Below are 14,491 nucleotides of genomic sequence, written 5' to 3'. Positions count from 1 at the left end.
GACCCCAATCACAGTTTTTTGCATGATTGTGAAGGTCTGTGATAAAGTTCTCAATCGGCATGGAACCTTGTGTAAGTTTTAGAAACCTAGCCAGTTCAAAAATTAAGTTCTTTTTAGGAAGGAAATGATCGTCAAACTTCTGTATAACAGCTTTGAAATTAGATTTGTCATTGTCATTTAAACTGAATGAATTAAGTATGTCCTCTCCCTTTTCCCCCATACAGTAGATAAGCATGTCAATCTGATGCTTTCCAGAATGTAGAGCTAAATTACTAAGGGAATAATACCTCTCAAAACGAGTCTTCCATGTCTTCCAGTCGTGAGGATTGAAGGAAAAGGCTTCAGGAGGCTTAATGTTTAGGGATACGGGTTCTTCATTCGACTGCGCCATGTTCTATTTCTTGTCTAAGTAAAAATTAAAAGATCAAAAGAAACTAAACTGTTTTAATGAAGACACTAATACAAGACAATATTATTAAAGAAAAGTAAATAAAATCATATGGTTAAATATTAATTCAATAACCATAGAGGTTAAACACCACACAGTGGTATTATACTATCTACTATCACAAACAAGTAAACCATGTCAATGGATAAATCGAGTAAGTTGTCATTTCCAGAAGAACTCATGATTTACGAATTAGGAAATGCTATGAAATAAAACGTACACGACAATCCTTGTAAAATGCTGTTGTTGGTTGTGAGAGAATTTCTTTATATTGCATTTAAAGTTAAGTTTTCCTGCCAAACACTATTGAAGATAAAATGCGTGCAAAACCGCCTTAGAAAAAGTAGATTTATACATTCCTTTCTCATAGTGCACATGCCATATTGTTTACACCAAGATAAACATACTTCATGTGTTACTATTTCTGCGTAAGTAGTAAATTTACTACTCCCTAGATTGTATAGATTTCTTAACGATTTAATACAACCTACACTTAGCCTATTGTTGTCGTTGATAAGGTCAAGCTGATCTTGGGTTCTGTGCTCACTTGACACTCGTATGTCCCAGAGTCTCTGAGCTGTATGAAATGTATACTTAAACAAAATAAACTAAATTATAAGATCTTTTAAAAGTTGTCCAACCTGCTGTGTTGGTGTGTTGTAATGTGTTGTAATGTGTTGTAATGTGTTGTAATGGGTTGTAATGGGTTGTTTCAGGTAACGGGTACCGTGGCAGGCCCGGCTCAGAGTCACCGTACTACGGTCGTATTATCGGCCAGCTGCAAGAGTACGCCCATGGTATCAAGGGTACGGTGTACGCCGTTGACGAAAACACTATGTTCGTCAAGGGGTTTTCTTACGACGGCACAGGACCGGGTAAGTGAGGTGTATTTCAAAATACATTATATGTAGAAGTATGTTAAATCATATCATTTAACTTTTTACTACTATTTAATAATTTTTTCGTTTCTTCTTATAACCAATTCCAATTTGTTCGTGTTATTTGTAACCAATTTGTTCGTTAGTGTACAATCCTCACTAGTTAAATGGGCCAATAGTTAACTATGTAACATTTGATTTGATTTGATTTGATAACATTTATTAACCTGAAGATCGAGCCATAACTCAGTATAGTTTATTTCCATTGTAGCCCTATTATTGAGTTATATTCAGTGTAATATCTGCTTAATAGTAACAACTGTTGTTTTCCCTTTGTACTGTATTTTAATTCGATAGTATACTGTGGATGGCTTGTTATAAACACATTAACAAGTCTTTGGTTTACTTTTAGCTTGTCATTTTGTTCAACCAACATTGTTACTCAACCCATAAGGTGAATGTTAAAAAATGTTTACTTTCAATAATTTATTTACGTATAGTACGTATTTATTTATTACGTATTTAGCAATTGGATTTTTTTGTAGTTTTAACTGCAGTACACACGGTTTTAGGCCAGATATAAATTATTTATTACAACATTTGAAGGACATCGTCGAAGCCATTTTCGAGATCTTTCTACAAGCATACAATATAACAAGCAACCATTGCTGATATAACAGTATGGGATACAATCAAAAATAAAAATAAACTCAATCTACCAATCCACTTACCTTGAATAATGCATCTAAGACGATCACTGCATTCTTGTGTTGAAAATGTGTTTAACCTATTTAAAGTACATCTCAAATTTGATTTTTAAAGATTAACCAGATAAATGGTTCAATCATAATTTTAAGGATTTATTCCCGTTAACCTAATATTGAAATATTTAAATATCACAGGCCAAAAAAAAATTATTATATTGAATGAAAGCTGTTGAACAGAAATTTGAACTATTTTGCGATATTAGGCTTTTTAATAATTTGCACATTTTGTTTTCAGATGCGTTTTTCTGGGTCGGCAACACAGCCCGGCCTTCTCCTGACGGATACATAGTCCCCTACCCTGAGGACTATGTAGGAAGGTGAGTCTTTGTTGGATTCGGAATAGTCTTCTTATAACGTTAAATATTACAAGTGTAGAGATTGCTGTATCGTAAAACATAACCTTAATAATACAGGGTGATTACCGAGAAACGCATGTTTTTCGAATAACGAGTACTCAGGCAATTCAGAGAACAAATTATATTTATGAGTGGAAAAACAGTCTACACAATATGCAATTTCAGAACAAAACTACTTACAATTTAGTATTTAAAATTACATCTCCAAAATGGTCGCCTTCTGCTTGGTATGGAATTCCTTCATCAAACATTCCCTACAAGAGTTATCACACGTTTTGGTGATGTCACTTGGCCTTCTTACAATTCTAGATTTCTTTCTATGGGGGGTTTAAAATCTAGAGTTTACATGAACAAACCACAAACAATACAGGAACTTAAAGAAGTTATTCGCCAGGCCCCAACGCCATTCATAGAGACATGTTAGGAAAATCCGTAGCAAGTTTTAAGGAACGCCTTCAACACTGTATCCAAGCAGAAGGCGACCACCTTAGAGATGTAATTTTTAAGCGCTAAATTGTAAGTAATTTTATTCTGAAATTGCATATTGTGTACTCTGTTTTTCCACTCATAAATATATTTTTTGCTCTGAATTGCCTGAATACTCGTTATTTGAAAAACATGTGTTTCTCGGTAATCACCCTGTATTTATCTAATATTTTTCAATAAGTTGATAATATACGTTGCCAGTGCTGGGGGGGGGGGGCTTGAGGAGCTTCAGTCCCCTCCCCCTAATTTTGTCTATGTATGTTGTTGAATCATGTGTATTCTAAGGGTAAAATTCGTCCATGTTATTTCTCTCAGTCGTCGCTATTATTTGTTGATATTTGTATACACTTTTTATTCATGGAATAGGCTACATTTAACAATCTTGGCTGCGTCCCTGAAGTCGATAAAATAAGGATGTTAATGGTTTGAAACGTAAATTTATGAAATGAGATTTATGAAACGAATTAAGGAATGAAATGGAGTATATAATGTTGTGTGGAAGATTATGTCATAAAGTTAAACGTTTGTGGGGGTTTCTGTACTAAAATAAACCGTAATATTGTTTAAAAAACGACACTTTGTATGTAAGAATAAGGGTGGTGTAAGGAAAAATAGTCTATGTACAGAAATACAAATTTGATCACGCTCTCTTAATGTAAAATGTATAGGGATACTGTTAAAAATCTTAACAAAGCAAGTTTTTTTCGAACGAAAGCATTCAATGTGTTAAACAACTACTGCATAGCTCAAAATCAATCAAACCTTAAACATCACAATGTTTAAAGAATACATTAAACAGACATACGAGCCTCAGTTTAAACCTATTATCCTACACGACGTAGATTCAGGGGGGAGAGAGGGGGGGGTGAGAGGGGGGGGGGGTAAGTTTGTTTGCATTTCGACAAAGACACGCCAAGTAGAGGGATCCTTTTACATTCATCCCTTCTTTTTAATTTATTTCTCTAAGAAATCCAAGCTTCCTTATCAGTACCTATATTTACTGTCAGTCACTTTTCCTTGTTTACATTTAAAACAGCTCCTTTCCTTGCACTTTCGTTAGCTATTGATGTTAAAATATTGGTAAAATTTTTGATATAATGAATAGGCAATGTTAAACTAGGGGTCTGTAAAAATTGGTATTCAGGATAATTGCAATGTTATACCGACTTTGGATTTTATTTATTAATTTTATTCATCATATTAATTTTATTTATTGTATTTATTGTATTTATTTTAATTTATTTAATTGGTTTATGTATTTCATTTATTTGAATTATTTATTTTATTTACTTTATTTTATTTATATTTAAAGCTAACTATCCAACAAAGTGTACTGTTTTTTAAGCTATTGATGAAAATTACTCAGCATGATAATCATCGTTAATATCAGTACAGAATTACAGAAATACAGAAGGTGATACTACAGAAGGGGCTACGTGCAGTCAGCAATTTTAACCCTCTAGAAATTGAAAGAATTATTCAATAAAAAATCGCCTTAATGAACCATTATAACGATAAGGTAAGGTTATAGGGCAAGGTTAAGAGCCTATGCATTGATTTATATTTCTATTTTCTATAATATAGAAAACTGTATATTAATATAGAAAACTGTATATTATACAGTAATTACAGTAAAACACATTTACTGGCCATGCGAAAAAACCAATACACCTGACATCATCTTTGGAAGTCCCCTCGTCCCCTCGTCCCCCTCGACCCCCGCTCTCCCACGCACCCCTGCCGCTTCATTTTGCATTTTTGTTTCTCTCTCCAAATTAAGAGTCTTTCTTTTCTATAATTAGCTTCAAACATCTCCATTGTTTCAAAAATATAACTTAGAGACTAATTTTAATTTTGAGACGCACTCTGTAATGATTGAATTACTGTGAAGTTTATTTTTATAACAGTAGCAGTAACTTTGTTTGATATAATTTAACCTTAAACTCCAAATTTAAATTCACAAAAATTTTACTAATTGTTGTTTCTGGTCTTCTCAAGACAGTATGTATTAGCATTGACTATTGCATACAGAAGTTGTTGTATGAATAGTCAAAGGTATTAGGCTCACTTCTAAATACCGGTATTCATTTTTATGAGCTTTACCTAATAGTATCATTGAAGTATTTAACTTACCCAGTTTTGGATGCATAATGAGGAAAAGATTAAAATTAACGAATTCCAAATGATATAGAAGCATTTGAAGTGACTCCCATACACAAAATTTCATTTGTTGAAATAGCAATTTCGCAACAACCCCTACGTAAAAAAAATAAATTATGACACCCCGTTATTATAACATGTTGGGGACTTTTACTGTTACTCTTATTATAATAACAGTGTGAGTGTTTCTGGTAAAAAAATTTGCCAATAAACTGTAATAAGATCACAAACCACATAAAAATATTACTGGAAACAATGCTGTCAGTTTTAATACCACTATTTCAAATCGTTTGGAAATAGTGAGAATTCAGCGAGGTACCACCAGCATATTAGACTTGTCTGGGGTATGCAAGCGGAAGTGAAAAATCCGCGATTGCGGAACCACTATAAAGAGTAAACACAGGGGAAGTCTTCGTTTGCGAACGTCTCCAATAACCTGTGACGTCACGGCTGACAGCTGATGAGTTGGCCACCTGTAATCTGTAAAATGTAGTGAAACTCGAGACAGGTAATCCTCACTGAGCATTCATCGTCATGACAACCAACCCCCCCCCCCACCCCCCCCCCCCCACACACTGTATCTCGTACCGATATCCGCGAAAATATGTCCGTACATGTACGGTGAAAGTAATGTCGAATGTACACATGTATGCTCATATACACGGTGCAGTGATGTAGCTATATATGGATTGAACAATTTATCGATTAAAATACAGCTTTGATTTTGGGGTTTAAATTACGTTGAGTATAAAGGTTATCTACGTATTGATACTTGATTTTTTAATTTATAGTTTAGATAAATAAAGTAGTAAGTGCGAATTTCCTAGCATTTTCGGAAATAACCTATCCATGATAATGTATTATTTTAAGTACATTGTTCGGATGATAATATTGACTTGGTTCTTGATTAGATAGAAACCAGCCTATATTTTTTGTATTTCATAAGCCGAAATGTTTTTAATATGCAAATTTACACTTTTGATTAGACTGAGTGCTTTGTTTAGTACTACCAAAAGTTCGAAAATCTCTTTCGTGCAGTTTCTTGACTGAGTAATGAGTTATCCTGTTATCCTCATACGTTATAGCCCTGAATTAAATAGAATGATCATGTCAAAAGACATTTTACTTTGTAAAACATCTTGCAACATTTAATTCACATGATTAAGCTTTTTTAGTAATATTTAAACAAACAGCAAGTTGTACGGTCATGCGATCATTATGGTGTGAATGTACGACTTTGTAGTAACAGTGCTCGCAATATATTGTTAACTAATGGAAGATACGCCGTGTCCACTTCTCTAGTAAAAGAGTAAGTAAATAAACATATGTGTACCAAAGTAATCAAAGAAGGGGGTCAAAGAAATTAACTAACAATTGTACCACTTGTATGTATCCGACAATATTACAATTGTTTACAGACATTTCAACTTAACAGACAAAAATATAAAACAATTTGATAAGAAGGAAATAAACGGACTACGATTTCATCGAGCATCATCACCACAGTTGCACACTAAGTCAGTGCTTGGTGTTAAATGATCAGACTCTACCAAACACATTGTATAACATTAAACCTCTAGCATCATCACCACAGTTGCACACTTAGTCAGTGCTTGGTGTTAAATGAACAGACTCTACCAAACACATTGTATAACATGAAACCTCTAGCATCATCACCACAGTTGCACACTTAGTCAGTGATTGGTGTTAAATGAACAGACTCTATCAAACACATTGTATAACATGAAACCTCTAGCATCATCACCACAGTTGCACACTTAGTCAGTGCTTGGTGTTAAATGAACAGACTCTACCAAATACATTGTATATCACATGAAACCTCTAGCATCATCACCACAGTTGCACACTTAGTCAGTGCTTGGTGTTAAATGAACAGACTCTCTAGCAAAGTACCAAATACATTGTATATCACATGAAACCTCTAGCATCATCACCACAGTTGCACAGTTAGTCAGTGCTTGGTGTTAAATGAACAGACTCTCTAGCAAAGTACCAAATACATTGTATATCACATGAAACCTCTAGCATCATCGCCCCAGTTGCACACTTAGTCAGTGCTTGGTGTTAAATGAACCTCTCTAGCAAAGTACCAAATACATTGTATATCACATGAAACCTCTAGCATTATCACCACAGTTTAGTAGTCAGTGCTTGGTGTTAAATGAACAGACTCTCTAGCAAAGTACCAAATACATTGTATATCACATGAAACCTCTAGCATCATCACCACAGTTGCACACTTAGTCAGTGCTTGGTGTTAAATGAACAGACTCTCTAGCAAAGTACCAAATACATTGTATATCATATGAAACCTCTAGCATTATCACCACAGTTGCACACTTAGTCAGTGCTTGGTGTTAAATTAACAGACTCTCTAGCAAAGTACCAAATACATTGTATATCACATGAAACCTCTAGCATCATCACCACAGTTGCACAGTTAGTCAGTGCTTGGTGTTAAATGAACAGACTCTCTAGCAAAGTACCAAATACATTGTATATCACATGAAACCTCTAGCATCATCGCCCCAGTTGCACACTAAGTCAGTGCTTGGTGTTAAATGAACAGACTCTACCAAACACATTGTATAATATGAAACCTCTAGCATCATCACCACAGTTGCACACTTAGTCAGTGCTTGGTGTTAAATGAACAGACTCTACCAAACACATTGTATAACATGAAACCTCTAGCATCATCACCACAGTTGCACACTTAGTCAGTGATTGGTGTTAAATGAACAGACTCTACCAAACACATTGTATAACATGAAACCTCTAGCATCATCACCACAGTTGCACACTTAGTCAGTGCTTGGTGTTAAATGAACAGACTCTACCAAATACATTGTATATCACATGAAACCTCTAGCATCATCGCCCCAGTTGCACACTTAGTCAGTGCTTGGTGTTAAACAGACTCTCTAGCAAAGTACCAAATACATTGTATATCACATGAAATCTCTAGCATTATCACCACAGTTTAGTAGTCAGTGCTTGGTGTTAATTGAACAGACTCTCTAACAAAGTACCAAATACATTGTATATCACATGAAACCTCTAGCATCATCGCCCCAGTTGCACACTTAGTCAGTGCTTGGTGTTAAATTAACAGACTCTCTAGCAAAGTACCAAATACATTGTATATCACATGAAACCTCTAGCATCATCACCACAGTTGCACACTTAGTCAGTGCTTGGTGTTTTAAATGAACAGACTCTCTAGCAAAGTACCAAATACATTGTATATCACATGAAACCTCTAGCATCATCGCCCCAGTTGCACACTTAGTCAGTGCTTGGTGTTAAATGAACCTCTCTAGCAAAGTACCAAATACATTGTATATCACATGAAACCTCTAGCATCATCACCACAGTTGCACAGTTAGTCAGTGCTTGGTGTTAAATGAACAGACTCTCTAGCAAAGTACCAAATACATTGTATATCACATGAAACCTCTAGCATCATCGCCCCAGTTGCACACTTAGTCAGTGCTTGGTGTTAAATGAACCTCTCTAGCAAAGTACCAAATACATTGTATATCACATGAAACCTCTAGCATTATCACCACAGTTTAGTAGTCAGTGCTTGGTGTTAAATGAACAGACTCTCTAGCAAAGTACCAAATACATTGTATATCACATGAAACCTCTAGCATCATCACCACAGTTGCACACTTAGTCAGTGCTTGGTGTTAAATGAACAGACTCTCTAGCAAAGTACCAAATACATTGTATATCATATGAAACCTCTAGCATTATCACCACAGTTGCACACTTAGTCAGTGCTCGGTGTTAAATTAACAGACTCTCTAGCAAAGTACCAAATACATTGTATATCACATGAAACCTCTAGCATCATCACCACAGTTGCACAGTTAGTCAGTGCTTGGTGTTAAATGAACAGACTCTCTAGCAAAGTACCAAATACATTGTATATCACATGAAACCTCTAGCATCATCGCCCCAGTTGCACACTAAGTCAGTGCTTGGTGTTAAATGAACAGACTCTACCAAACACATTGTATAACATGAAACCTCTAGCATCATCACCACAGTTGCACACTTAGTCAGTGCTTGGTGTTAAATGAACAGACTCTACCAAACACATTGTATAACATGAAACCTCTAGCATCATCACCACAGTTGCACACTTAGTCAGTGATTGGTGTTAAATGAACAGACTCTACCAAACACATTGTATAACATGAAACCTCTAGCATCATCACCACAGTTGCACACTTAGTCAGTGCTTGGTGTTAAATGAACAGACTCTACCAAATACATTGTATATCACATGAAACCTCTAGCATCATCACCACAGTTGCACAGTTAGTCAGTGCTTGGTGTTAAATGAACAGACTCTCTAGCAAAGTACCAAATACATTGTATATCACATGAAACCTCTAGCATCATCGCCCCAGTTGCACACTTAGTCAGTGCTTGGTGTTAAACAGACTCTCTAGCAAAGTACCAAATACATTGTATATCACATGAAATCTCTAGCATTATCACCACAGTTTAGTAGTCAGTGCTTGGTGTTAATTGAACAGACTCTCTAACAAAGTACCAAATACATTGTATATCACATGAAACCTCTAGCATCATCGCCCCAGTTGCACACTTAGTCAGTGCTTGGTGTTAAATGAACAGACTCTCTAGCAAAGTACCAAATACATTGTATATCACATGAAACCTCTAGCATCATCACCACAGTTGCACACTTAGTCAGTGCTTGGTGTTTTAAATGAACAGACTCTCTAGCAAAGTACCAAATACATTGTATATCACATGAAACCTCTAGCATCATCACCACAGTTGCACACTTAGTCAGTGCTTGGTGTTAAATGAACAGACTCTACCAAATACATTGTATATTACATGAAACCTCTAGCATCATCACCACAGTTGCACACTTAGTCAGTGCATGGTGTTAAATGAACAGACTCTCTAGCAAAGTACCAAATACATTGCATATCACATGAAACCTCTAGCATCATCACCACAGTTGCACACTTAGTCAGTGCTTGGTGTTAAATGAACAGACTCTCTAGCAAAGTACCAAATACATTGTATATCACATGAAACCTCTAGCATCAACATCCTGTGTTCTTTAGTCAAGCACTCAGCCAAGATGCGTGTATTCAAACTTACTAGTTAACCGCCCGTGCTCCGCCACGGGAATATTGTCAGCAATAAAAGAAATAATAATTAACAAATACTGTTTATCTTTGTATTTTATTTAGGGGTTGTTTAATTTTTTACATGAAATAGAACTGATAGTTTGCCTGTATAAACTATTTTATGTTAATCAAACCGATATATTATTTTAACCAAATGAATGTTTTATATTAATTCGAGTTTCATTTGAAAAATAAATAGTATACGTACTGGGCAATGCTGATAACCTAATAAGCAGCTATTTATGATAATTAGATCATTTGCTCAAGTATATTCCTATATTCGTCGTTTTTTCATTACATTTGTTGTATGGAATAAAGATAGTGACTTAGCCTACATGTAAATCACGCATCAGCAGTTGGTCGCATTTCACGAATCTTTGACCCATACTGTGAGTAAAAGCTGTGTTTACGTCGTATATATAAAGATGGGCATACTTTGTTCAATGTTAAAATTAAGTAAGATATAATACAAATCTGCATTTGAAATGGCCAGTTCTTCTTTCTGGTAGTGGTAGTCTACATAGTTTTAAAATCCACGACTCCTTTTCCATCAAATTGGACCGTTAATACCCCCTATTAGCGTAGTACCCTATCATAGCGGTCCAATTTGATGGAAAAGGAGTCGTGGATTTTAAAACTATGTAGACTACCACTACCAGAAAGAAGAACTGGCCATTTCAAATGCAGAATTGTATGATATTTTACTCAAATAGTTTTTTTGGTCTCTTTTTACCCTTAATACTTTTTTTATAGTAGCTGTTGATAAGATTTTCTATAAACTCAAAATGTTGATAAGGAGTTCATTTTACCTTCCCCTTGTGACAACATAAGGAAAAAATATTTGTGTCCCATTTAGTCTGTTCTGACTCAAAATTCATAGATTTGCAGTACTGACAAATCCAATCTAACGACGACAATTCAAAAAAATTGGTATTTTTTAGAAGGGACTTCCAGAGCACATTTAACACCATCACTGGTCTTTACCTTTTTAGTTTAATGGTTCTCTACATGTTTTTTTCGTTCTGTATGTCTCTTTACGCCCGGTTAATGATTACCTTTTCTTTTTCTTTAAAATTGTACTTTTCACATCATGGGGTTAATGATAAAGTTTTATAACGCTATAATGACCCGAGTCAACATTGCCATTAAACATCAAGTCAGAGACTTCTTCGCCAGAACCGAAATCGTAAGTCACAGTTTCTCAAGCAACTTCCCTGTGTAGGCCTACTCGAACAAATATAGTAACTAAAAAAAAAGTAGGGTATAGTTCACTGATAAATTGTAGTTCCAAATATCCCAGCGTACTCGCCATCTCGAGAAGGTAAAATTTGGACGTCGAACACTGATCTTGAGTAAGATTAATCACTTACGATAAAATGTTTGTATTTTTACCAATCATTAGCAATTATCTATACAACTTGCAAGCGGATTTCCCTATGATTGTTCTGGTGGCTATAGAGAATAAATTATATTGATCAAAACAATAAGTTTCCACCCCTACTATGGGTATTATTTCACATTCCATACTCAAACTTAAACTCAATTACCACTTTCCTTCAGATCACTTTGCAGGAAAACTAAAACATTTGTGTGTCCCAGTTAGTCTGTTCTGACTCGAAATTCATAGATTTGAAGTAGTGACAAATCCAATCTAACGACCCCAATTCAAAAGAGTTGGTATTTTTTTTGTAGGGACTTCCAGAGCACATTTAACACCAACACTGCTCTTTACCATTTTAGTTCGATGGTTCTCTACATTTTTTTCGATCGGTAGCCTATGTCTCTTTACGCCCGGTTTTTTTTTTGTCACGAGCCTATGACTGTTTTTTACATTACTTCAGGCTAGACCTAGGGGTTGCGGCATTATTACTTAGATAAAATCCATTGGTGACTTGGCGGGGATCGAACCCGGGCGCTCTAACCACTATGTCAGCTCGCTCCCCTCTCTACGCCCGGTTAATGATTACCTTTACTTTTTCTTTTTGTACTTTTCACACCCTGGGGTTAATGATAAAGTTTTATAACGCTATAATGACCCGAGTCAACATTGCCATTAAACATCAAGTCACATACTTCTTCGCCAGAACCGAATGGTAAGTCACAGTTTCTCAAGCAACTTCCCTGTGTACTTTGTGTGTATGTTTCCCACTCATTAGCAACTATATGTACAACTTGCAAGCGGATTTCCCCATGATTATTCTGGTGGCCGTAGAGAATACATTATATTGATAAAAACAATAAGTTTCCGTTCCCTACTATGGGTATTATTTCACATTCCATACTCAAACTTAAACTCAATTACCACTTTCCTTCAGATCAATTTGCAGGATAACGAAAACATTTCAAAAATAAGTTAACAAATACACTTTCCTTGATCAAAATCGTGTGTTTATTAACAGTAACTCCAAGTTTAATAATTGCATTCTGAAAGTGAGGTTATAAAAATAATAACAAATGTCTTACAAACATTAAACAGCTGACGCATAATTTATAAACTGTGTATTATATTCTTCAATAAGAATTGTATTGACTCGACCTTTAAAGGGCTGTAGGTCGTAGCCCTTGGAAAAAACGTAAATTCTAAGGAAGTTCGGCAAATCTACACACTATCCCCTTTAATTTGAGACATAAATCTTGTAGATCGGTCCAGTAATTACTGAGAAAACAGTGTTACAACTGTGTATTAAATATATAGATAAAATGCTGAGATAATTTCCAAAATCACATGGTTAAGAAATTACTTATTTAATAAACAGTCTAAAACTTTCCGAAAAAACTTACTTAACCGACAAACACTTTTGTTGAAAGATAGTCCATTGTAAATGCAAGAGAATAGTATCTTTGCACGGTTAACGCTAGTGTGTGGTATTATACGTGGGTTTACCATTTACCCGGGAGTCCATCAAGTGTTTGGTAGCGTAACACCAACACAGCACTAGTCTTGTGGGTATTCTATTGTAAATGCAAGAGATAGTGTCTTTGCACGGTTAACGCTAGTGTGTGATATTATACGTGGGTTTACCATTTACCCGGGAGTCCATCAAGTGTTTGGTAGCGTAACACCAACACAGCACTAGTCTTGTGGGTATTCTATTGTAAATGCAAGAGATAGTGTCTTTGCACGGTTAACGCTAGTGTGTGGTATTATACGTGGGTTTACCATTTACCCGGGAGTCCATCAAGTGTTTGGTAGCGTAACACCAACACAGCACTAGTCTTGTGGGTATTCTATTGTAAATGCAAGAGACAGTGTCTTTGCATGGTTAACGCTAGTGTGTGGTATTATACGTGGGTTTACCATTTACCCGGTAGTCCATCAAGTGTTTGGTAGCGTAACACCAACACAGCACTAGTCTTGTGGGTATTCTATTGTAAATGCAAGAGATAGTGTCTTTGCACGGTTAACGCTAGTGTGTGATATTATACGTGGGTTTACCATTTACCCGGTAGTCCATCAAGTGTTTGGTAGCGTAACACCAACACAGCACTAGTCTTGTGGGTATTCTATTGTAAATGCAAGAGATAGTGTCTTTGCACGGTTAACGCTAGTGTGTGATATTATACGTGGGTTTACCATTTACCCGGTAGTCCATCAAGTGTTTGGTAGCGTAACACCAACACAGCACTAGTCTTGTGGGTATTCTATTGTAAATGCAAGAGATAGTGTCTTTGCACGGTTAACGCTAGTGTGTGGTATTATACGTGGGTTTACCATTTACCCGGGGAGTCCATCAAGTGTTTGGTAGCGTAACACCAACACAGCACTAGTCTTGTGGGGTGAGTATCCATTAACGCATTAGAGGGATGTCACCCCCCACACCCCACCCCCCCCCCCTACACGTCACCCCGGTATAAAGACATTTGTGAAATAATTGCGGCCTGTTGCTGCCCCCACCCCCCCCCCCCGCCCTCGTCGAGACCAACTGGTAGTTCAATGTTTCACGAGGAACTGCTATTAGCAAGATATATGCTAGTATAATGCTTTAATGATAAGGTTTACATTAGCTAGCAAGATATATGCTAGTATAATGCTTTAATGATAAGGTTTACATTAGCAATACTGTTTTTATTGTTTTACTGCACACTTTAAATTAGTTTTAGCTGTAAAGATACATAGATTATACTAACGTGAAATAATCAATTATAAAGCAATTCTAAGAAGTGGAACAGTGTATGTTTGAACATTTGGTTA

At 35.8% G+C, this 14,491-nt stretch overlaps 1 protein-coding gene across 2 annotated transcripts in view; it reads left to right on the top strand.

Moving 5' to 3' along the window:
- LOC128989108 (protein Skeletor, isoforms B/C) overlaps positions 1–14,491 on the top strand; it is a 94,115-nt gene that overhangs the window by 36,935 nt on the left and 42,689 nt on the right. For both annotated transcript variants that reach the window (XM_054410982.1, XM_054410975.1), the window contains exons 2-3: positions 1,165–1,323; positions 2,329–2,410. In XM_054410982.1, the coding sequence (XP_054266957.1) occupies positions 1,165–1,323; positions 2,329–2,410 (241 nt within the window). The remainder of the gene's footprint in view (positions 1–1,164; positions 1,324–2,328; positions 2,411–14,491) is intronic.

The sequence above is a fragment of the Macrosteles quadrilineatus genome, unplaced genomic scaffold, assembly GCF_028750875.1.
Source record: "Macrosteles quadrilineatus isolate MER2022 unplaced genomic scaffold, UCM_ALF_1.0 Scaffold_1__1_contigs__length_201487025, whole genome shotgun sequence".
Lineage (NCBI taxonomy): Eukaryota > Metazoa > Arthropoda > Insecta > Hemiptera > Cicadellidae > Macrosteles > Macrosteles quadrilineatus.
Note: the sequence above shows the minus strand (reverse complement) of the source record. Positions and strands in the feature narration are given on the sequence as shown.